Source organism: Pyxicephalus adspersus, chromosome 4, assembly GCF_032062135.1.
Source record: "Pyxicephalus adspersus chromosome 4, UCB_Pads_2.0, whole genome shotgun sequence".
Classification (NCBI taxonomy): Eukaryota; Metazoa; Chordata; class Amphibia; order Anura; family Pyxicephalidae; genus Pyxicephalus; species Pyxicephalus adspersus.
Genome location: NC_092861.1, coordinates 117,770,067 through 117,796,526, shown reverse-complemented (window position 1 = coordinate 117,796,526; position 26,460 = coordinate 117,770,067). Strand labels below are relative to the sequence as shown.

The 26,460-nt window shown below is 36.1% G+C and overlaps 1 protein-coding gene across 1 annotated transcript in view; it reads left to right on the top strand.

Annotated features, from left to right (window-relative positions):
• The window catches only part of SLC24A3 (solute carrier family 24 member 3), a 215,611-nt gene that overhangs the window by 115,509 nt on the left and 73,642 nt on the right, over positions 1–26,460 (top strand). The window contains exon 3 of the mRNA XM_072409413.1: positions 18,171–18,247. Within this exon, the coding sequence (XP_072265514.1) occupies positions 18,171–18,247 (77 nt within the window). The remainder of the gene's footprint in view (positions 1–18,170; positions 18,248–26,460) is intronic.

Below are 26,460 nucleotides of genomic sequence, written 5' to 3'. Positions count from 1 at the left end.
TAATTTTCAAAGTGATAATTCATTGATGTTGAAAATCTCAAATATCTTGTCTTATATGGGCAGCACGGTGGCTCAGGGCTTAGCACTCCGGCCTTAGGACATTATCTGCATGGAGTTTGCAGGTTCTCCCTGTGTCTGCGTGGGTTTCCTCCGGGTACTCCGGTTTCCTCCCACATCCCAAAAAAAAACATGCAGTTAGGTTAATTGGCTTCTCCCTAACAATTGACCTTAGACTACATTAATGACATATGACTATGGTAGGGACATTAGGTTGTGAGCTCCTTTGAGGGACAGTTAGTGACACGACTATGTACAGCGCTGCGTAATATGATGGCGCTATATAAATACTGTATAATAATATTGTCCAGTTCTTATAGTCGCAGTATATATTATTACCATTGGAGAGGTGATTCAAATATCTCAGTTATATACACTTCTTCAGGTTTAATTCATTTAGATACAGTAGGACACTTGCCTATGATCAACTTTTAGTACATAACCACTTCTTTCCATATTGCAAATCCGCTTGCTTTTCTATAATAAAAGGTAAGTAAGTTTTGTTACTGCCCCACCAAGTCCTTTTTTCAGTAGTGATAAAAAGGGACTGAAGCTTTTTTTCATGTCTGCTTACTGGTCTACCCGACCGACCTTGTTTTCTCCCCATATGTGAGATGCCTCTTGCAAGGTTCAGGACCCTGTGATGGGACCTACCATAAGCCAATACAATAAGCAGTGCCCAATTTAGCACAAAGTAAAATCAGCTGTGCAAAGTTGACTTTCTCACATTACAAAAAGAAAGTAAAAGAAAAAAAATGGAACCCAATGTCATGTGAACAGAAAATAGGGCATGAAATTATTTATTTATTTATTTATTTATTTAAAAAATTTTAAATTTTATTTATTTAAAAAATGTTTTAAATAAAAATCCAGATGTACATGTGGGAAGAATAGAATAAAAAGATAAGCTTTAATTATTTTATTTTCAACTACTGTAATTTTAAGCATTTTAAAAATCTCTATGGATGTTTCTGCTGCCTTATAATTAAACTCTTTACTTCTGTCACCATCAAGTGATTTTAATAGATCTCAGCACTGTTAGTACAGAATGTTTGCTTCCATTCCATTTATGAAAATAGAACTGCGCTTTTATGGTACATTTAAAATCTACTGTAGCCAAGCTGGAACTGTAAGCATATGGACGTGTGTCTATAGAACAGACGCAAACATTTCTGAATGTACAGTAGCAGCCATCCATGGAGTAGGCATAGACTAAAAAACAATGAATTTCAATGAGGCATGTGCTGAATTACAAACTGTGTGACATTCATTGCCAAAACCAAATGATGGAATGCAGATAAAGGTTTAGGAACGGGCAGATTTTCATGTCAGGAATTACTTCTAGAAAATAATGCTAAATGATAAATTTCTTTTTGTCTTTAAACAAAGAAATCATACAATTAAACATGTGATACATTTTAATTAGAATAATTGTGTCAGCACTGGGTCATATCTGAGCAATGTGTGTTGGCACAGCTGCCAGTAGGGATTACCAGATACAGAATGATGTCACCCCAAAATAGAGAATGCTTGATCAAGAACCTTCATGGTAGGATCACCAATATTACTTGGTAAGATATGAAACAACTTATTTTAAATTTTATTGATTGGGTTAGGGTTTAAGATCCCCAGTCAGTTTAAATTTAAAGTGTACCTAAACTCAACATTTTTACATTACATAAAAGGCTGGAAACCCTTCTAAATAAAGAAAAAATGTTAGTTTTTTGGGGGATCTTGGGGGATCTTTTGGGGGAAAGAGATGCCAATCTCACACATTTGCAATAAGATTGGCTCTCTTTTTTTTCCCCTTGACAGTGGCTACGTCACCCAATCTCACACCTGCGCACTGCGAGATCAGGTGACGGAGAAAGAAGACCGAAAAAAAGACGTAAGAAAAGAGAGAAGATGGTGGCGCTGGAACTAAGATGAATTCCAGGATGGAGCTGGACTGGATCGTGGGAAGGACCAACATCATCGAGGGACCTGTGGGATTAAAGGAAAATGTAATTTATTTATTTTTAGTTTAGTTCCTCTTTAGGAATAAACCTGTACAGATTTACAAAATGATTTCCCAGGCTTAGTGGTAGGCACCCTGAGGGACTATTTTTTCCTTGATTCTATGCTGGAGGCCCAATTTAGCACTTCATTGATGAATATTTAATCCACAGTCCTGATCACTGACGTATAAGGAGGGGAGTGCATTCTTCAACCTATGAAACATTTGTAGACCTTCTTCGACCTATGCAGCTTTCTGAAATTGGAGATTTAACTAAAGAGCTATAGGTTCACTTCATCCTATACGACACAAATATAGATGGAATATTCTAGTAGTACTACACCATATCTGATCATTCTTACATACACAATTTAAATTACATCCAAAACTTCTAATTTTGATAATAAAATATGCATGAAGTCAACAAGTTGAATCCTCCACCAGCATCTCTCTAAGGCTCTACTGGTACAAAATTCATTTTCAGAGTACTTGAAGCACTGGGATCTCAGGGTGAAATCTGGTCTGGGACATGAGTTGCATACATTGCATTTGTATGTTCCCCGTGTTTACATGGGTTTCTTCAAAAGAAAAATATAAGGGGTGTAATATTTGGGGGAACCTGGACCTATGCATCACACAGGACCCATCCAAACAGTCCAAAACGGTGTTGTTTATTGAACAAAAAATAAGCTTTCATGAGCATACAGGAAAACTAAGCGGGGCTTTTCTTCAGCAGTATTTTAACAGAAAACACAAGCTTTAAGCAACAAGCTTAAACAAAGTCCCAACGTAGCAAGAAGGCACCTGCAATATGGTCCCAAACTTCAAGCTTCTGCTGCAAGGGTGCTGTGGTTCCAGAGAAAGATTTAAAAAAGCACACTGAGCACTCACATCGTGCCTGATTTATTAAAGCTCTCCAAGGCTGGAGAAGATATAATTTCATCAGTGAACAAGGATGATCCAGAAAACCTGGAATAGATTTATTCATTCATTAGGTTAAAGTTGTTTGCTATTTGTTAGCAAATGTTTTCAGTTCTGTACCAGATCCATTCCAGGTTTACTGGATTAACCAGGTTCACTGAAGAAAGTGTATCTTCACCAGTCTTGGGGAGTTGTCCTAAATCAGGCTTTTCTCAGGTATAGCCTCGGACTCCAACTCCATCCACTAGTCTGAACTGGCAATTCACTTATAATATCATCAATCAGGTGCTGCACAGCCATCTCCAAATCCTGGCCAGGAAGAGGGATGGAGTGGTTGGCCCATCCAAAACCCTCCAGGCCCTGATCCCGAATAAACAACTGAAAATCTGCAGCAGCACAAATATTTAAAGCCACCTCACTACCTTCGGCCTTAAATACCTCCTGACACCACAGTGTTTAGAATTCTTACAGCAGTGGTCACCAACCTTTTTTGACCTACAGGCCACTAAACTCACGGGTTTCAGACCGCACATGCGCAGGTAGCCGTGTGTCACTTAAAGGGGACGAAACTTCCCCCTGAGTGATTTCATGAGGTCCAGAGACACAGCCCACCCACTGCTTTGAGCCTGCAATGTCCCTGGGAGACATGGTTCTCAGCTCTGGCCGGTGCGCCCCCTGAGCAGTGTTCTTCTCCCGACTCCACTGGGGGGCGCAATGGCCGAGGCTGCAGACCACCTAAATGTTCTCACGGGCCGGACCAACGGTTGGTGACCGCTGTCCTACAGTACAGAAGTGTAATGCAGGTATTGACATTATATACACATTCAAATTATTATTATTATTATTATTAATAAACAGGATTTAAATGATTCTTGTTCAAGTAAAGCAGTGCAGAACATCCAAAATTGCATTTGATTATTTGGTCTGTAGCTCCACTTCCCAATATTTGTCTTGAATTTTACTATAACATTTATAAAATCCTACAAAGGAGGTAATAGGAACTTTCAGGTTATTACATTGATACAGTGATTGTTGGGTATTCAAAAGGACAGATGTATCCCCTTTCTCTGTAACTTGAGAAGACTTTCACAGCATGTTATCAATTCTTCTAAGCTGCCCTTTACATAGTTTGAATGTTTCTCTTCATTATAACGTTCAGATCTGCTGCTGTATGAGCCCTTTTGAGGCAAATATAGCACACCAACTAATGGGAACAACATGCCTACATATCCTGGACAAAATTTCCATCCCAAAAAATGTAAATACTTCATAATATTTATTTAAGGTGAATTTTGAAGTATATCACCTTCTTCATCTATACTGAAGAATGTGTATTGTTTTATGGAACAAGTCTAAACACTTTTATATGAGTTATCTGCTGTTAAATTAAGAATATAAAATGTGTACAGCAATCATATATTACCTAAATGTAAAAGATAATGCTGGCATGATTTTATATGCACAATGTTTTACTTTGAATATTTGTGTACCTATACTAGTACAGAGTACATTAAATTACATTTCTGACCATACACAAAATAAAGAACACAATAATCAGAGTTTAAGAATCAGAATTTCCGGGTAAAAAGTAATATGGGCCTAGAAGAAAAGATGGGCAGCAGATTAAATCCTACAAATACAGCTTGTGCATTGTTTACAGTATATTTGGATTAGTTTGAACTCACCATAAAATCTGTATGACGTGTAGATGCAATATATGTAACTTCTGGTCATTACCACCAGCCCACACTATGGTCACAGGACCAATAAATTTTTCAAAAAGCTTGAAATGTAGCAAGGAAAGACAAATTCCCCAATTTAATGGTTTCCTAATTCTCATTGGGTTGAATTACTCAAGGTTGTTCATTATGAATATTTAAGGGATATGAACTTTTTTTTTTTTTTTTTTTTGGCATCCAATTTTTTGCAGGATTGGGTATTCTTTGCAAAGTAAATTATACCACATTCACTAAACTCAGTAAATTATCCCTTGAAGAGTTTGCTTAGTAAATAGGTAAACTCTTTAAGTAAACCAACCCCATTAGGATTTACCATAATGCAGATGGGTAGATTTTCGGCTGTGATGTTTCTTCTGACAGTTGAAGTAGTTTGTCTTATTCTCTACTACAAATGATAACTGCTGAACAAACAGCCCTGAAATTGAAAGATGTCAGGAAGTACAGAACAGCTGCCTGCAACGCTTAGCATGCTTTACTGCACCGGAGAAATAATCAGACTAGGCAAGACTGTTTCAGCAACTCATCATATAAACATAATACATACCAAACTGTTTTAAAATCTGAAACAGCATTTAAACCTAATCCCCCCATAACATAAAAGGTAGTTGGCTCCCTGCATTCTGATTAAATCATGTTAACATTGTAAGCAGAATCTCTGATGTAAAATAACATTGATGTGTAATAGCTTTAAGCCCTTGGAATTCCAGGAAGCTTAACAAGTCATAGATTTTGACTGTACCCAAAAATAAAGATGTTTAAATGAATGCACTTGTAAAGGGGAATTTTGCCTGCCATAAACAAGAATAAGTAACATGTATTCATCCATGTGGCACAGTGTTTAGCATCAGAGTTATATAGTAAGTCAGGTTGAAAAAAGACATAAGTCCATCAAGTTCAATCAGTAGGGAAATAAACATATCCCAGATATAAAACCCTATGGACATATTGACACAGTACTGTAGCACTGAAGTCTTGTGTCTCATTCTAATCAGTGCATTGGGTAGCGTTTAAGATCTTCCTGTGTTTGCATAGGTTTTCTCTTGGTTCATTTCTTACTACAGTGCACCTGAAACTAAATATAGGCTGTCTTACATGAAGAAGCATCATTTCAGCTGTTCAATTTCCAGAATAAAAAGGATAATGAAGGCTGCTTAAAAGATGTTGACACCCAGTTCTTATGCCATTCAGTGGCTTCAGCCTCTGACCTATGCAAGTCAAAAGTTCTGCCTCCTTTGTAACTTTAATTGCTTCATGTTTGATCCTAGTCAGTGGCTTAGACAACTAGTGCTTTAAGGTCAAAATATCAAGCTGTATATTTTTCTCAAAAAATTACTTTTAAATCACAAATCCGCCAGCAGTGTACTAGCCCTGGTCCTAGCATACATTATACAGAGAGTATCAACACTAAAAAAAAAGACGACCCTGCAAATCACTTGACCAACCTGAAAAATTCCAAAAAGGTAAGTATAATATATTTATATATATATATATATATATATATATATATATATATATATGAAAAAAAGTTGTTTTTACAGATATTTATAGGGTGTTAAGCTACGTACACACTTCCAATTATTATCGTTGGTAAACGAACGACGAACGATCCTGCACGATATCTGCGAACGATCGTATAGCACCGATCCTGTACATACAGATAACGACACGATCGTTCGTAGATATTGTACACACAATAGATGCGATCGTTTGAGCGATACAGGAAGTGACGTGCACGACAGGAAGTGAACGAACGTTCGTTCATCACGCATGCTCAGACCAAGGACAATCAATGAACGATCGTACACACGAACGATGGTCAACGATCGTCGTCCAATCCGATCCGCCGGTCCGGTCGTTCGTTTCCAACGAGTTTCCTCGTTCGTCGGTGTCGTTGGTTACTTTTTTACGAACGATTTTTTGCCCAATCGATCGTTCGTCGTTCGTTCGTCGTTCATTTTGAACGATAAAAATTGGAAGTGTGTACGCAGCTTTAGGTTGTGAAGACACTTCATGGATAAAGTACATTATGTTTGTTTTACTTGTTGAGAAAAGCTTTTTGATTGTTTTGACTGTACAATTTAAAAAGACAATGCTGACCCTGATGTATTTTTCTTTGCTTGTTCTTACACCTTTTTTGTATACTATTTGTGTGCCCTTCTCTTTGCTTATCGTAATGGACCCCACTATCTCTATAGAACCCCAGAAATATAGAATGTTATAAAATATTACAGTACTGTCAATGAAAAATAGGACTGATGTACTTCTTATATTTTGGCACCTTTAATGTAATAGTTTAGGTACACAGGCTTATTACACAATCTTATTTATTGACAGTTTAATGTCAGGACTGGTGTAAAGTTGATTTGCAGTATATTTTTTTGCACAGATAGGGATTTATTTATTATTTTGGTGTTTAAAATGCAGAATACTCCTTTATCTCCTATTGTGTACTACTTCCCCCTCCTCCTCTATGCTTTTCTGAGCAGGATCCTCTCCTCTGTTTCATTGTCTGTCATTTGCAACGTCTATTTAATGTGGTATTATATACCATTTAATAATAATATTATCACAGAGTACAAAATTACAGAATGTCAAAGTTGCTCTGAAACAAGGATTAAAAAAATCAAACAAAGAAACAAGTAACGTTTACACATCTCTCCATGTATATACAATATCTTTTGTTTTAGTATTGTTTCAAGGTGAACTTGTAGATCTTAACCAATAGAGTACACAATGATTAGAGTAACATTTGCTTAGGAACAAAACAAATAAGCCCCCTTTGGCCCAGAAAGAAAAATCATAACTTTCTCTAACTTTTTGAGGTCAGAACTAAACTCTCTCTGTTTGTCTTTCTGGAAAGTAGGAATCCACTTTTTTTTATTGTGTGCCTTTATTGTGTAAGTCTTCTGGGTTAGGTTTACTGTAAGCAAATCCAACCTCCACTCTTCTTATCACTTGCACCATCATCAGGAATTTACCTGTTAATTATACCTTAACTTACCCTGTGTATACTGGAGATCAGGTGCCATCAGAGGATGTGCCACACAAGAAAATGACCCAATGTCTTTTCTTATGCAGAGAAAGATTGGGCATTGATGTGCTGTCATCATGGAAGGGGAGGGGGAAGGCACATTCTGCTTTGGTGCATTCAAAATAAATAGTGTCATACAGGTCAATAAAACACACTAAAAAGCAAATGCAAAAGCAAAAAAACCAAAGCTGCTAGTTGAGACTGCAAAAGGTTTATACCAAGTCAAACTCAAGTATTTACAGTTTTTCTATTTAAAAATGTATTATTACATTTGTGATTACATAGATACATTGTTATATGTATTTCCTATCTGTCTGGAGTTTAAATTGTAGACATGTTACATTTTTGTAGCAGTAAAATGACTACTACTAAAGAAGAGATAAACTTAGAAGTAAAACAATTGCAAGCTGGCAAGTTCTCTTTTGCAGAATGGAAATGCAATGGCCCTGATTTATGAAAGTTCTCCAAGGCTAGTGAAAATACACTTTCAGAAGTGAAGCAGGGTGATCCAGAAACATGGAATAGAGTTTTCTAAAATCATTTGCTATTTGCAAATGTGTTGAATCCTGGACCAGATCCATTCCAGGTTTGCTGGATTACCCAGCTTCACTTCTGAAAGTGTATTCTCTCCATCCTTGGAGAGCTTTCATAAATCAGGACCAAAGTCTCTTCTGCAATAAAACAAACTTACCTGCCCACTTGCAATTATTAAACTAAACCTGTGCTCACTCTGATGCTGACAATTTCACCCGATCCTCTTCCAGGTTCAAGATCTTCAATCATCTTGATTAGCAAGGCCTCACATGTGCATTGATTTCTAGCAGCCAGCTATGGTGGGGATTGTACATATATGTGCAGCTCAGTGTACATGAAAAAGAAGAATGCGATCATGTAGTTAGGCTTGTTTTATTGCATAAGGGACATAGCCAGTCCCTTCTGCAATAAAGAAACTGCCTGCTCACAATTTGTGAAAAAAGTAGGTTTAGTTCTTCATAAAAAAAATTGTACATAAAGATATATTTCTTTCTGTTTTTATTTTTTTTAAGTAACTCTTTATGCCCGAATTACCATGCATTTTCAATAACAAAATCAGCACATGTAAATCTGCGTTACTCTTGTAAATATCATACTTAGAGTTCAAAAGGAGTTTTGCCACCAAAGGTTACAATTCTGCAAATTAATAAGATTTAAATGTCATGAAAACTTTTAAAGCTTTGTTGGCCTCCCATTTGAGCCTCTACATGTGCAGTAAAGCATAGGAACATGCAGCTTCATTTACCATGTCTTGTTCCTACAACTTGAACGTAAGAAGCCAAACACAAAGTGACTCATTTTACAGATTAAGGAGAAGAAAATGAAAACATCTGTTTGCAGCCTTCTTATATTTAGCCCAAGCATGGATATTTGACTACTTATCCCATCAGTCACTGCAGAAATATTTAGGTACCAAATTCCCCTTCTCAGAAAATGAGTATATTCATTGAGTGCATTTTTAACATACATGTGAGTCATTGCAATGTCATGGTTGTTGTAATCAAAGACTTTAGATTGTTCCATGAAAATGCATTTCAAGATGCTAGTATAGGGACTGACCTTTATTATTATAAATGTGCATGTGTGAATGAAATCAGTTTTTTGGTAATATGCTACTATTCTGATGATATTGCTTTTGTGTTTAGGTTTTAAAGCCGAACTTCACACACATGCGAAAGACAGAAATTCATGCAGTTCTGCAATTCAAAAATATATTATATAATGCAAACAGTATTAATACCTGAATTTGACTTGGTATCAGCCTCCTATAATCCATTGTATAGAAGATCTAAGACCTAGATAGAGAAAATCAGCATTTAATGGAGCAGTGTTCATATGACAACAGGGAGCTGATTTATAGAAGAGAAAAAGTGATAGAGATAAGAGCTTATCAGTCTGCTGCTTATCCTTTAACTGTCCAGTCACAGGCTGGGCTAGGGACAAGATCTGGCTTATTTATTGACAGCAGAGAAAAAACGGTCTTGTTTCCATCCAGACTGGGCTTTGCTGTGCCAAAGCTCTGTAGATCTCAGATATAGATAGACTGAAATAAAAATCCTTTGGCAGGTAAAACTGCTCCCATAGTTGTATAATTTATTTGTGTATTTAGCTGTTTGGCTGGAATTCAGATTTAAATAGCTATGCACTTCAGTGGATACCATATTTACTCATTATAGATGATTTTCTCTTCTGTACCTAGGGCCCATGAAATTCATGATGTGTACAAACCAGGGAAGAATTCTAAAAATAAATAAAAGTGTACAAAAGACTGTGAGAGAGAATAACCCAAACTTTGAATCAGTAACATTTTTATCTTTATTTCTAACAGATGACCCCTGGGGTATTTTTATATTCATAGATTGGCTTTGTTATATATAGTTTTGCACAAAGCTTTCTAGAAAAAATGGGCTGATGCAATGGTATTTTTAGACTTTTTTGGTATTATTGTCATGTCTGCTTGGTGAGTTTGTTGCCTACCCTACTTTCTAGAACTCTGTCCCCATTGCAGCTCTACAGAGGACATGCAATGAACACAGATGTTGGTGTTGTTCCGGTGTTGTTGATTTTCTCAACATTCAACATGGGTGAACCCGTCTTCAGAGAACCCTTTCTAAAATTACTATATCCATAACTCACGGTACATTAGTGTGATGGTCGGTAGGACGAATCCCTCCTATGTTAATGTTAATTATGTTAATTGGAATCAGTTAAACTGACACAAATTGTTCAGTGCTCAAAGAATGCCTAGCAAACTTTGGAGGAACATTGGTTGAGAAAGTGATCAACTTGGAAGGCCCCTTTCCTTATGGGAATTGTGTAGTTAGGAGAAGACTGAAGATTACTGCTATATACTGAGATAGTTGTTCACTTAACCTCCGTAGCGGTAACCCCGAGTGTGACTTGGGGTAGAAAAAAGTTGCTGAAAGCGGTAACACTGAGTCACACTCAGGGTAGATAAACCCATGGGAAGGTTAGTGAACAGCACTTACCTCATCCGCCAGTGTCCCGCGTCGTCCATCTCCGCGATCTCTGTCCTCTTCCTTCTTCCTCCGGCCGGCTTCTGCACCCGATGAGTCACCGGGGAGTTCATGGTGACGTTGGTGCGTGTGTACGTTGCCAGTGGGTCCGGGTGGGAAATTCAAAATCCATTTGTATTGCATTCAATACAAAATAACTGTATTGATTGCAATACATTGGATTTATATGTGTAAAAGCAGTACATTGTTTTCAAGAACATTTATTTTATAGTATATATATTAGTATGAGTATAATATGTATTTTTTTAAATATATAGATTTTTTAATTTATTCAATGTATTGTTTTTACATGATTTTGTGTTTCAAATTTTATTATACTGATACTATTTTAATATACGGAAAAATAAATTTTCATGAAAAACAATGTACTGCTTTTAGACATATAAAACCGGAAAGAAATGAACCGCTAGGGGGGTTAATAGGTAAAGTTAGGTAATAGATAAAGTTAATTTCATATTTATCCATCACCTTATCAGATTGCAAAGAACACCCAATGAAATGCAGGAAAAATTAGAAAAAAATGGATTTTTTTTGTACATGGCTGATTGGCAGAGCTTAACCTCACTTACTAAGCTATGTGAAATATCCTTTGTTCTGTTTGCTAAGTGAACTGAATAAATTTACCATTGGGGTTGGCAGTCTAAGATACCTTTCCACATCTGCGTGTTTACATTTTATAATATATGGAAGAATAACTTTATATATAAAATATTATTATTACACTTTATGCCTTTCATTCCAATTAAAGTTTTGGCATGATATACCTAATGCATTGACTGATTTATTAGTTTACAAAAATAGGATATTTATTTATTCTTCCATCAATCAGAACATACACATTTTTGCTAAATAGACGTATACCCAGGCACTTCTCCACTAGAAATGTCCTTTGTTCTGCCGCTGGTGTTCCCATGGAAACAGTGATGTCATTGTCATCCGTTGAACGTTCGTCATCATTGAGTACAACATAGAGAACATATGGAGATACGTGTGCTGGGAGACTAGTAGGTATTATTCTCCTGGCCTGATTGATAGGGGGAAGGATACGCAGTGTCCTTTTTGGAGCATGAAAGATCAATGTTAACCAGTTCAGCTTTACACTTTGCAGGCTGGCTGTAGGTTAATGGAAAAACAGGTCAACCTTCCAGCGCTAGATTCTTTTCTATTAGAGATTAAGAATATTATAAACCACACAACAATGACAGTGATTTATTTTCAGAAAGACATTTCTCCTATGTTAACATGATACTCAAATTAGATCCTCCTAGGGTATAAAAAAAGCTATTAAACCAAAATAAAGTCTACAGAAAGTGTAGGATATGGCTTCTTTAAAGGGAGTTTATATATTTGTTTTATATTTATTACTTAAAGATATAAAAGAAATGTAATGGGTTGTTTAAAAAATGATACATAGGGGTCTATTTACAAAGGAGTGAATCTGGCAATGACTAAAAAATTCACCTTCCAGGTCCATTTGTTCCAATGGCAGCAAATGATTCTCCAACAGATAACTTTTCAGTGAATGTCAGCTTTTTTAAACAGACACTGAAATTTTGTACATACATATTTTTGGTTTATTTTGCAGCTTCTGCTTTTTATTCAATGTAAGTTAATTTAATCAAGGATTTTAGGCTGCTCACTTAGCAAGGGATAATTCACTTAACTTTTTTAGGAGTTGACCGCAGCTATACAATATTTTTTTTATTATATCCTTGGGTATATTTTGCAAAGGAATTTGCACCATGATAACTCATCAAAGTGAATTAGCTTTCATAGAGAAGAACATTTTTCATTTATGGACTTTTGTTAGCGAGGAAGGACCATTTATTTTTAGCTGTTTCGCTTTATAAATATGGGCGGGAGCCCTAAAGTGAAGTTGATATGTGGAGTTGCCTCTGTGCCTGCCTACCATTTGACGCTGATCCCTATAGATAGATAGATAGATAGATAGATAGATAGATAGATAGATAGAAGATGTACTTACATTTAAATGGTTCTTTTTACTTAACATAGTTACCTAACACCCTACACTACAGATACACCTTGTATCATAATGCCGGGTAACATTTTTCAATTGAAACTTTATACCATGTTTACTAATTATAATAAATCCTTACATATAACAGTCTTTTGAAACTGAAACGCATTACATTTTTTTATTTTATTCATAAATAATGGGCTTTTTTAGGCAAACCATTTTCTTACTGGACTGAATTGGAAAAACTAGACTATTCATGTACATTATTTTACATTAACCCGATTTATTAATATATTATTTATGCTTTATTTAATGTTTAATTACCATTTTTACATGTCATGTTTGAATTCTAGACACAATAATCAGATAAATAAAATTTACTGAAAAAACACTATACATCCCATTTAATGTGCATTTTTGCACTCCTACTTACATGTTGTGTGTGTATATGGGAACTGAATTTAAGTATTTTAGAAGATGCTTTAAAGATAAATTATTTATACCCACAGGTGGAAGTCTCCAGGTAATTCAACTCAATGAAAATGCAGATTTGTTTACTTAATGGGTCTTTTTATGATCAGCTGTTTTATGTTGTGGTTGTAACAGGTGAAGGGCATCTTCATCATGCAGGAACAGAATTTCACATCTTGTGAAAAGTTAATTATATTGTATGATTCAGACACTATCACAGCTGGTGACTGTCAGAATGAGTAAGAGAGGTTTCAGACTTTGTTTTAACAGCTTGCTTTAAGCCCTCCTTGTGTGTTAACTTTCTATTTCAATAATGTAATACCCCCAAGAGTAAGGCTTGGTAGTTATGAGGCTTTTCAAGTGACGCGATCATGGCAAGTTGCAGTCGTGTTATGCAAGCCCAATGTTCACATAATTAGGATGAATGAAGCCAATGTTCAGAGATACAGTGTGTGATTACTGAATTGGATTTACTATTAGTTGCAAGGTTTTTTTGTTGTAAACATGCATTTTGAAGTTATTTGTGAGCCTACACCATTTTAAAAATAAAGTATTAAAGTATTACAGAATAGGAAATTCAAAGATGAATTTGTCTTGAGTTTACAGGAATGGAGATTCATATTAGTGCAAATTTCTTGATAAATTAAGTTGCATTCGATAAGCACTTGAGGTCTTCACTTTTTTTTATCATATATTGCTCCTGGAAGATCCTCATTTTTAGAGGAAAGGAATGGCGGAAGGATAGGAAATGGAGAGAAGAACCATTACATTTCATTCTGTGCACTTTTTATCCTGATTTAACTTTAATGCTGGGAGATTGACTACCTTGATTTAGATTTACATATGATTTAGATGTACATATGTTAGATTTCTGTTACTGATGACAAATTTTTCTGATCGTGTCCAGTGACATCTGAATAAGCATTATACACACAACGCTGTTTAGTTAGTTCTTTGGAGTGGGGAGGATGAGCAAGAGACAACCTGCTGCGTCCTTCTCCATAGAATAGCAAAGTGGTCGTCCTGTTCAATTGTTTACTGATCTACCAGGACGATTGAAAAATGACATCAGGGGACATTAGTAAACATGCTAGATTTTCGCCTGGGACGATCTCAATTATTTTTCTTGTGCAACAATCATATAGCATGTGTGCATAGCTATAGGCGTTAGGTTTTGTCCTTCTAGAGCTGAGCATACCCAACCAATGTACCACTGTTCAATAGCACCATCTCTACCTACACATTGACAACAGATAGGGACAGTGTCATCCAGGAATTGGTGTATAATAAATACAGGGCAGGTCCTAAGCTGGGTACACACGTGTAATAATTGTCCATGGAAAGAACCTTTCATGATCCTTTCCAGCGACTAAGGACTGCATGATGCATGAATGAGTGCTGTACATACAGCACTGTTCTGCTCTATGGAGAGGGGAGGGGGAGAACGATGGAGCGGCACCTCGCTGCACGCTCTCCCCCCTCAGTTCCATTACGATTGTTCGTCGTCCATCGTCTGTGGACCTGCCAGGACAGTTATTTAGACTATGGACCACGGCCGCTGTACGCACGCCAGATTCTCATCCGATATTGGCCCTGAGCTGATTATCGGACGAGATCCATTGGACATGTGTATGTAGCCTTAGTCACAAGTTTGCACAATGGAAAGCTTTAGTACCAATGAGAAACCATGATCAGAGAGGTAGTAACATTGATAGGCAATCACTGGCACTTGAACTTGTATACACACACACCCATAACCCATGAGGGTTTTCTTGAATATACCAGGGGACACCAATACAATATTAAAATACAGACTTTATTAAACCATATGAGTAAGTTATAAAAGCAAAACTATATATGGGAGGCACTTCACAGCATATTAAATATATGCAGATAACACAACAATAAATGGCTTATAACATAATAGGCGTTCTGTTCAGATAGCTGAATTGTAATTCTAAGACAGTCAGTTCAAAAAGGCTTCTTCATCCGACAACATGACTGTGCAAAAGGTGTATTTGTACATTTTGAACATATAAGATGATAGGAACATATAGTTTAACGTAATACATACAATATACACTTTGATGTACAGTATCTGCCATTAAGCACAAAGTTTAAAATAGTGGGCAGGTCTGCTTTAAACATACATTCTAAGTCAACTCCCATTCCAACTAGTATGTAGATTACAAGTTTAAATTTACAGTCTGGTAAATCTGTGTGCCTGGATATGGAACCTGTATGATAGAAGATGCATAGGTAGAAGAACCCCAGTTTTGTCTTTGCGTAGTTATTGTACAATTGTTTTTCTGTCCTCTGCTATATACCGACATCTGGCTTAGCTGCTTCATTGATGGCCCAATCTATTATTCTTATCGTTCTCCACTTTGGATGGCACCACCTGCTTGTCCGGCCAGTCTAAAACCACTTAAAGCAGGTTTCAGTTTCCCAATTTTCCAGCCAAGTGCAAAGCAAACAAAAGGTGCAGTGCTTTTTTTTCTCAAAAGGTACAGTAAACAAAAAGACAATTTGTAAAAATATATTCTTGGATCAGGTAAGTGGAAGTGATGATTTAACCGAGTCAGTCATTCTTTGATATACAATACAAATGCACTTTCATAATCAGTTGATTGCTGGCACATGTGGCCCCCTGCCAAGACATTGCAGCCTAAACTCTGTATCCCTCAACCTGCCTCAACAACCATTGGCCTGGAACAGTGGTTACAGCCGCTTATAAACAGCTGGCTTTAATGTCACCAGATGAGTCAGGCACGTAAGAATCTTTGAAAACAGCTATGTGTGTTGGCTTTGAAGCTTTCTCTGATGTCCAGTTTACTCATCAGAGAATGTACTTTGCATTTCAAGTTAATTTTCCATAGCTTGTTATGCTGCACATTTAGTGTACATATTGGGTAATATGATTTGAGGTCTTTGTAAACTTTATATGAGTTACAGATAAATATTTGTAGAATCGTGTACCTGTTTATACATTTCACTCAAAAGTAGACTTGGGCTTTGCTTTCAAACACAACCCCAACTTAACCTCTGTTCAGTTTTGGATAATCTAGAGAAGCTATTGTGTACAGTTGATTTTGTTTTCTAAATATCATCTTGAAAACTAAACTAAACTTTTTTTACTTATTCAACTTTTATTATTAAAACAAACATAAAAAATAACCATATGTCTATGTGCTACAGCAACAAAACAAGGCAAATACAAAGGTTACTACATCAACATACTAATCTGAATCTTCTGAGCAAGTGTGATAAGAGAAGAAGTAACAAAAGGAGGAAAAATGGCCATAGAGAGTAGAAGATGGGAAATTAAGAGAGAGAAGGGAACAGGGATCTTTTCTCGATTGCCAGTAGTCAAAAAAAATTCTAAACTCTAGCCAATATGTTTGGTTTTAATTGTAATTGGTAAGGTTTATACCCAACGTTGTGTTTAATTTTTGCTGTTTCGGATCACACTGGTATATTTTTTATTTTTATTTTGTCTGACATCCACCTTGGGGAGGAAATAAGGGAAATCCCTAAAACTTGATAGCATTTCAGAAATCCATTTTTCTGTGAGTTTTCCTGGTGTATTTACTTAGCAATTAGAAGCTTCTCTCCTACTCTCAGCTTATCCTCACATTGGGCTGATTGAGTCACACTTCTGGATGCTGAGGGCTCCAAGAGAAAATTCAAATGAGTTAGTTTATACATTTTAGGTGCTTATTTGTACAAAGGATTCTGTTTCCGTAAGTAATGATGGTGTGTCAAATCTATTTAATAGGGAGGAAATTTTGATTTTCATTGCAGTTTATTTAGAATAGGTATATTGGCATTTGCCAACCATCAATGGTTACATCAACTGAGCAAGTTGGAGAACATTTCCCAGTTACTGTTATTCCATCACAACAAAGATAACTCAGTGATTATCACTGTTCTGCTTTACCTTACATTGAGGTAACTGCAATTCTTGCTTTTGTTTTGTGTCCTGATAGCTTGGTATTGACCCCATTTTAGGTTCCTGTGCTGGACACACCTGAAACACAGGTCATCATCAAATCCCTTTAGCTTTCATTGAGCAATGTTCATGGCAGTTCAGATCGTGCATGTGACCTGCTTTGTATTGCCTGGCCTTTCCTTGAATGCAGTATATTCTAAGTAGGTGCATTTCAACTGTAGGCAAACTAGGGCACATGCAACCCTTTCTTACCAAGTGCTATGTGCTGTTTGCCATTCCAATACATTCATTTGCTTTATAAATAGCTATTTAAATGCAAAAGTCTTTACTCATCAATTACAAATTCCTTTAAAAGCAAATTCAAAATTTGGAAAAGATGCCTTTGAACACTTACACTTGAGGGATACTCTATTTAAAAACGTATATTTCAGCTATGATGCAAGTTGGCTAAATCAGTTGATGCAAGTTGGCTAAATCATATATTTCATTTTTACATGCCTTAGGGGCTACAACGGACAAGTCTGCAAAAAGTTTATACCTTTGTTCACCACCTGTAGTTTCAATTGACTATTTTCGCATTTGAGTCACTCTCGCACTGGTCATGACTGGAAGACAGACCTTTAAAGCTAGGCACAGTAATTAATATCCTGGCCAGGAGTCCACTGGTAAGATTGCTACCAAAATTTTGGTGTGCTGGCATTTCAAAGGTGATTTGCATGGTACTTAAAAAGTTCAGTTGCAGTGATTACTTATCTCATAACAAGAGCACTTAGTAAGTATTCAGGATTTCAGGATTACAATGTTGGATGTCATTGATTGTTTGCTTTGCACATTTTTTTCCAATCTGCATTTTTTTATTTTTCTCTCATTTGTAGGAGAATATTTTAGGCTATTTTATGATGTTAGCAGCAATGGTATATGAACTATAATGACAGTGTCATTTTATTCTTGCAGCACTTCATGAATTCCCCAGTGACATCTTCTCGAATGAGGACAGGCGGCGTGGAGCAATCATTCTACATGTACTATGTGTAAGATTCCTTTATCTTTTTCATATGTATTTCTCATTCTTGTTTCCAATCAAACCTTGTTTCTAATTGTTAGTCCTAACTAGATTACTGGAATAATTGGAATTGGTTTCCTACCAACTAACTGTAAACCCTGATCAAAATTAGCCAAAAACATATTCTCTTTGTATGTCATCACCTGCCTTCCATAGATAATGGTTATTGAGCTCTCCTATTATTCAAACCCAGGCTGCTCTTCAGCTTGGCATCATTCCACATAGAACATTATGGTACAACCTGTGGGGTTTATAATAATGCCACGTATAGCTTCAGAGATAAGGTGAGTTTTGCAGCTGGGAACATAGGCTGGGGGCTCAAATAAAACAAAAAAGAAGCCCCAAGTTGGGCTTCAAAAACCAGTTGGTGGATATTGAAGACAGAAAAGGATGAGCCAATAATCAACTCTAAAAAAAAAAATATGACCTGCTCCTTCGAGTGCCCCTAAATCTCAGGCAGAGGAAGGGTGCTCTAGAAGTTCTCTAAGGCTCAATTCACTAAAGCTATAATAAATATTTTCAGCAATGAAAAAACCATACTGCTGACCACAATGACCATTATGATAAGTAACTCATAGCTTACATACATGCCAGAACCTAAGGGTGCTTACCTCTTATGCTATTGTGGTATTTGAATATACCAAGCATTTATAAGCACTGGGGGTGCCTTGTAAATGCCCTGGTCCATCACCATCTGTGATATCACCCAGAGTATATGCATACATAACCTAATGTTTATAAAAAAAAAACATTACGGTACATAAATGTATAGTAGATAGATAAATAGATAGACAGACATACATTTATCTGAACATTGCATTCTATATACTTTAATATAATAGCAGTAGTCATTACTGTCAACTGTCCACTCCCACATGCCTTCTTACATTAGAAGATGCAGTATGTAGGTCAGCATACTATATAACATAATTTCTCCTATTTTTAGCTATGAATTTATACAGCATGTCCTTTGCTCAATAAATTACACATGCAGCACTGTAAGCTGTGCCAATATCTCCTAGATATTATTTAAATAGCAAATAAATATAAAAAGTAAACTTTTAGAAAGAATGCAATTTTCTCTCATTAGGTAAATGCATACTTTTATCTACTCTTAAATTGTATAGGAACTTCAGCAATCACTATGGAAAATTGTAGTGAAAAAAAAAGCACGGGCAGCAACTGCTGACATCTTCTTTTGATATGAATTGTCTGTCCATGCTGGTAGATGGTGGTGGCTTCTGCACTGGTTTAATCATGTAAACAGTTCCACTGCAGTATGACTTTTTTTTTAGGTTAGTGACTTGGAAAGTATTTATTGGAAATGCATGCAAATGACTCAAAATGGGTGCCTGAAAAAATGTTTTTGGGATTAGATAATATGCTCCCCATGCACTTATCCACTCGTCCTGATGTTTTAGGCAGCCTATTAAAAATAGGGGCCTACTTTTACAAAACACAAAATAACGTTTGGCCATTTGACTGGTCATACACTTTTTCATTGAATTTGGTCTCGTTGACCTTAGTTGGTGGAGGTAATTTTCTATGATCACAACACTCTCACCTTATTTTTGCACCTTCATTAATGACAGGTACAGGATCTTGCCCCTTGCCCAAAATCCACCATTATCACTACCGATTATTACAGTTTATTCACACTTCTAGGAACATAGCAGTTCCTTGGTATCTAGGTGTATTTGTTATACCACCTGCCAACAAAGCCTATTACTGTAAGAAGAAGACAAAAAGCTAGGGGAGCAGGTTAATTATTTTTAAAAAAGACTTTTCATATCACTTCTACCAAAAATCTCTACTTTATAGAGAATTTTGAATCTGGGATTTAGTTCTGTTTTAGCTCAGTACTCAACCTACCTTCCACTTCTAAAGCTCCCCAATATACATTCCAGATCTCTTATTTACAATGAAAAACAGAATCTTTATAAGTAACAGGGATATACATCACAGGCTACAGATATTCAAAAGCATAAACCTACAGGGAGAACTTATCAGTTAGATTGGAAGTGAGCAAGATCTCTGCAGTCATTGATGTGGTTAAATAGTATATACTGCTGTAACATAAATGTGTATGTTTACTTGTATAAGCTATAACCCAGGCCTTGGTGTTTTCACATGTTGCTTAAGGCTGTACAATAGATCAGACCGCATCTGTCTTTGTCTAAAATGATATATATATTTAAAGAGAGGGAGCAGTAAAATACATTGAAGGGATTTACAGTCCTTAGCTCTACATTATATATAGAACTAGAATGTATATGTAAAGCAGGGGCTCATGGATTAGAAGCCAGAGCAGTTGCTCTTTGGGCAAGAGAGGCTAGACAGTGGCTTGAAGGTGGCAGAATGAAGGTGCTGGGCAGTGGCAATTTGGGCAAAGATCAAATTGAAGTGGGGAACTGCTAGTTAGATGCACTTGGGCCCTTTAGGGCAAATCCCAACAAATTATTTCTTCCTCTACAAACAAAACCTTAAGTCTCAGGAGAGCATACATATAAATCAACATTTTGGGGAACTCTACCAACAAATTTCCTGAGGCACTTTAGTGCTTACCAAGGCCTACTGCCACGGCCTTGTACTAATTTTTCCTCGCTCAGTTGATGGGATTTTCTTGGATAAGTTTGGGGAGACTGGAATAGACAGTCTATGATTTACAGCAGAACTATGACCTGAAAACAAACAAATTATATCGGGAAACATTTTTACCTAAATGACATATGTATCTACAAAAAAGACTTCTTCCCTTCCTCCTCGCAATCGTACAACATATAGCAAGCTGCACATTAGCTTACATCTTCCTGCGCTGGCCTGTCAAGGTGGTGAAGGATTTCACACTTTGTAGAAGGTCAACATTGACAAGGAAGCTCCTAGATGTCACACCACTGGAGGAAAGGTAGGTATACCCAGTTTAGTTTAGCTATACTTAGTCAGTATAGTTTAGTAAAACTCTCACCCTGTTCTGCCAGCAGTTTGGTTACAGATAAAAACTCACTGGGATAAAATGGACTGATCCCAAATGGATACCACTTGCAAAAGTCTTGTACACAGAAATATGTTTCTGACATTCAGGAGGTATCTGAAAATTCCTTGCCAGATATTGCAAACATTATCTCTATGCAAGAAATAAAAAACATTCAGGGACATATTTCTACAGTGCCAAAATATTTGCAGGCAAACTTAAGTGACAATAAAAAGTTTTCTTGTCATCCATGGAGACATTGCACAAGAAACATAAACTAAACAATGGAAAGTTGTCAGAAATGATTAACTGTAGAATAGAAAGAACCCACACGCATGGGGATTGATTTTATAAGGTATTGGAGAACATTCCTTTCACACAGCGGATGTTTACTTAGCTTAGTGCGTAATTAGGTTCATTTTGGGTACCCAGCTAGTGCTCGGAGAAAGCAAATTAAATGTTTGCCATTGGAAGAATATCTTTAGCCTTAATTTGTTAAGTGAACATTCCTTTTGCCATCTACTACCGTAAATTAACCTTGTAGAGTTGAGAATATGATACCTAGTAGCATCCTGGGGCATTAGTCCTAGTACATATGAGCTCTGCTGCAAATTTTGCACTCAACTGACTGATCCAAATTGAACCATTCCAGTGATCCAAATTGACTTATGCCAGCCCAATACACTGTACAAATGTGTAAGGGTTTCTGCCCTTTTGATTTTTTTTCCCGAACTGAATACAGTTAGAATTCTAGTCAGATGTATCCCATTGTTCATGTGCATGAAACAACTTGTGTGCTTTTAAACAGTATTTACCAACACATTCAGTGCGTTCACAACCAATTTGAACTAAAAAGAAGGTCTGTTCTGATTGACCGACTATTGAATTCCCTTTAGATTCACTTTAGATTTGATTGTGTTGAAGAAAAGTGTTTAGCCCACCTTTGTTTGAAATTAAAGATAATGTAATTGGGAATTAATAATTTGAGATATTTAATTTTAAATTAAATATCTCAAATTATATCGCGGCACATCAAAACTGCATTATGTTTAGTTAGGTTCAACAATCAGTTCAGCGTGCATCTATTTCAGTACATTGTAAATGTGGGGCCAGGAAAGTCATATTCATGAAGACACATTTTTGGCATGGAAAGATTTTATGCTCCACACAAATGTTGAACAAGCCAATTAAACCCATTTCAATCCTCCCCCACTTTAAGTACTATCATATGGATGCAAAATTCTAAACTGATAGCTTAATATGTTATTGTCATAGGAAAGAGCACATCTAGAGCCAGTCTCACACTCGCTTACACATAGGAATAGGAACAGATTGTTTAGCTGTTAGATGATTTAATTACAGATAACTCCTATTATGTTTATGGGAATCTTTAGTTGAGGCTCCTTCTTTTTAAAGGAGTTTTTAGATGTAGCTAGAAAAAAATTGAGTATATTTTTCTCTTTCTATATCTGGAATGTATTCCCTGATTTTTGTTTTTGCAATCAATATTCCAATAAAAATTGGAATTGGACAAAAATCTCCAGCTGCAAATAACTGATTGCCAGTTTTGATGTGATTTTCTTTACTGTGAATGAATGTTCAATGATAGGTGATAATATACCCATATTGTAAATGACCAAACATTGTCCAACCCATCCAATTTCTTTCAATCTACAGGATTTAAAAATAGAAAAAAAAATGATGGTCAAATAAACATATTTGAGCAACAAAAGGTTTACTTGTTAATTAGGCTACGTTCATATTGGTAGTGTGGTTACTGCTTCCTCATGCCAATACCAGAACTGCGGTAGCCCCCTAGAGAATGAATATGGGTAGAAGTGAGTGGTTCAGTACTGCTCACCACTGTCAAATCTGTAGATACCGGTTCTTTAAGAAGCTGTGGTGCAAATGACTGAGCAGCTCCCAAGATGCCGGTCACCAAAAGCTGCACAGGATCACTTGACCCCGGTGCTGGTGTGAATTAAAACAATAATAAAAAAATAACACCACTACACCACATGTTTTGGTAATGAACAACACAATAGGCCTGATTTATTAAAGCTCTCCAAGACTGGAGAAGATAGGCTATCATAGGAGAACCTGGGTGATCCAGCAAACCTGGAATAAATTTAATAAAAATAATTTGCTATTAGTTGGCAAATGTTTTCAATCCTGTACAATATACATTCAAGGTTTGCTTGATCACCCAGGCTATGATAGTCTATCTTCTCAAAAGCTTTATTAAATCAGACCCAGGGTCTTTGATGTAGTGAAGTTGTGTTATCAACTTTTCTATATTCCTCAAACATTAGACCACAGAACAACAAGGAGTCATAAATCTTAGAAGAGAAGGAGTTGTTCTGTAGTCTGGAGACCACAGACAGAGTTGTCAACACTTATTAGGATTTCAATACAGCAGTTGTGAATTCAGAATAATTGTTAGGTGCTCCCTGGATGTCTGGGTCAGGAGGTATATTTCTGAACTTGTACACGTTCCTATGTTTTTTGCCTTGAAGCAATATATCAGTCCCTGGTTTCCCTAATTCCCACTGCTGTCCCCATCTTTCCATATTGTCACCTCTTTGTCCAGCAATCTATTTTGAAGGCTGTGTGAATTTCACAAGCCTAACTAAATAGTAGGAAAAATAAACATGCTTATTCTGGAAGGGGCCAGACCATAAGTTTATATGTTATAGTCAGAATGTTGTTGAAACACAGGCTATATATTTTCTTTAATGAATAATGGACTCATAATGTTGTCTTTGGCTTCTCTTTTTACCCTATACAAATATAAAGGAGAAATATATTAAAATAACACTCTGGCTCTGAACTTAAAAAACACTTACTATATTTTGCGTCAAAGTATCCCTACAGGGTAAGAGCGCCTAAAAAAAAACCTTTTAGTGTACTTTATTTTATTCATTATTTTTCCTTACATTTAAAAGCTGAAGTGAGTGGATTTATTGATGGAATAACAACAGGGTTTGATAGGACTCGCTATCAATTATAACAAACCTTTCATCCAAAATATCAACACCACGGGAACTCTTGCTCAACTTTATGTTGTGATTTCTCACCAGGAAGCCTATTTAAACAGAAATGGACAAAGGATCTGTGAGTCACTGTAGACTCAGTGTATTTGATTGCAGATGAATCACGCCTGCATTGCAGCTAGATAGAAGTTCTGCTCGGCAAGTCTTCTTGCAATAAGGTAGTCATCAAACCAAAGCTTACAGGATATAGGAATACAAAATAATCTTTTAGAAAATCAGAGTATCTGTGGCATATGACATTAGGACATCTTTGGTGTACAGAAAATGTTTCATCGACCAACATCTGACCAGTGCATTTTCCCTTTTTTATCATATGGAACACTATGGAACTTTTATGTTTCTTCTTTCTACGAAGTGTTCAAAGGTAATGGGACTCCTGTGTATAGTAGATGAAGTTATCATACAACACTGACAACTCTACCGAAAACACAGCAAACTGATAAAAGGTGAACTCTTACATAGAAGTTTATGAAATAGTTATTCACATAAACAGCATGTGATTCTTAAGTTGCCTGGGTGGCAAATAAAATTGTCAAAAAAAGTGTAATATTATAGTGGTTGTGGTCAGATTATTTTTCCTGTTTGCATGCTAAAACATATATAATATTTAAAGGTCCTAAAGAGTACCACATCCTATGTCATATTTAGGATAAAGAGTGATATAAGTGGGATCTAGGTGTATTTAAAATTACCTAATAGTCTTACAAACTAGAATAAGATAAAATTATAAATTTATTCCAACATGAGAACAAACAAATGTACATTTAATTATAAAAACATATTTCAAGTTCCCATCATGTTCAATATCCTATGACAGTGAAATCATGGGTCAGGTTAATTACTTAACCAATCATAACATGATTTGTCCCTGTATACCACAGTCCAGGAATTTATGCTTCTCAGTCCAACAAATTATGTTTCTTTTAGTAATTTTATGCTTCTCTACACTTTTCGCTTAATTAGCTTCTTCAGGAGAAACATAAACAAGTAAATATATTAATCAACTGTGGTCTTTTGGATAAACAAGCCAAAAGGCAAAAAGGAAGAAAACTAGATCCGGTGCTTCTCAAGAATTGCAAAGATCGAAGTACCAAACAGAAGGCCTTCCTCTATATTAGAAATCCAAATCACACTCTGTACATAGTATGGAATGGTGGTATACCATCAATAACACAGATTATTAGGTCCATAATGTTTATTAACATGTTCCTAAAGTGTACCTACAGCCACCTATATTTTTATAAAGAATTTAAACACACCATTCTATTGTTTTCCTGGCCATAGTTAGGATTTTACATTATATGTTTTACTGTACTTTGTTCTTCATAGTAACTCAGTTGGCTTGTACTAAACCAAGGTTATCCTAATAGCTCTACTTGGGACCATAATCATAGCAAAGCATTTTCAGGTTCCAGTAAATATGTGCTGATTGTCTGTTAAACTGGGGAATCACATAAAATGTTTGGAGACATAAATCAAATTGCTTGTTTGACTTTTTAAGGACCCCGACCAATGTGCTTATAGTCATATTACAGTTCATATGTTCAAGTGGTTACAAAGGCATCAAACATTCATATAATATTTATGGAACTAAGTTTTACAAGTTATAGGCCAAGCTAGTTTTGATTAATAGCGGACACTGCCAAGAAATAAATACACACAGAACACTTAGCATTTATAACAGTCTAATGTGTAGACTGTGAACTTCAAACAACCACCGTATATGAAGTGTGTTTTACAATAAGGAAATGAGTAATAGGTAGACAATTAGGACCTTTGATCAAAGCAGTCTAATTATATGTCTAGATACCACAAATACAGTAAGCACATGTGGCTTTACTACAAGCGAAATTGTAAATTCTCGCTATCTAGGGCTGTCATGAATGCATTGAATTTTAAAAGTCTATCCTAAAAAAAGTAGGTTCTACTACTACCTTCGACTATCACAATAACTGCTTTATGGGCGCTGGTTATTGAAGCTTTGATTACCAGGCCAAATTAACAACATTTGTATGTATAAGTAAACTTGACAATACCACCATAAACACTTTACCTAAAAAATAAGTTCTATATTACATTTCCACTAATTTTTTTAGTGCACGGTCTCTGGTCATTTTTTTTTTGTGATGCACTGTGATAACTGCAAACTGCCATCTA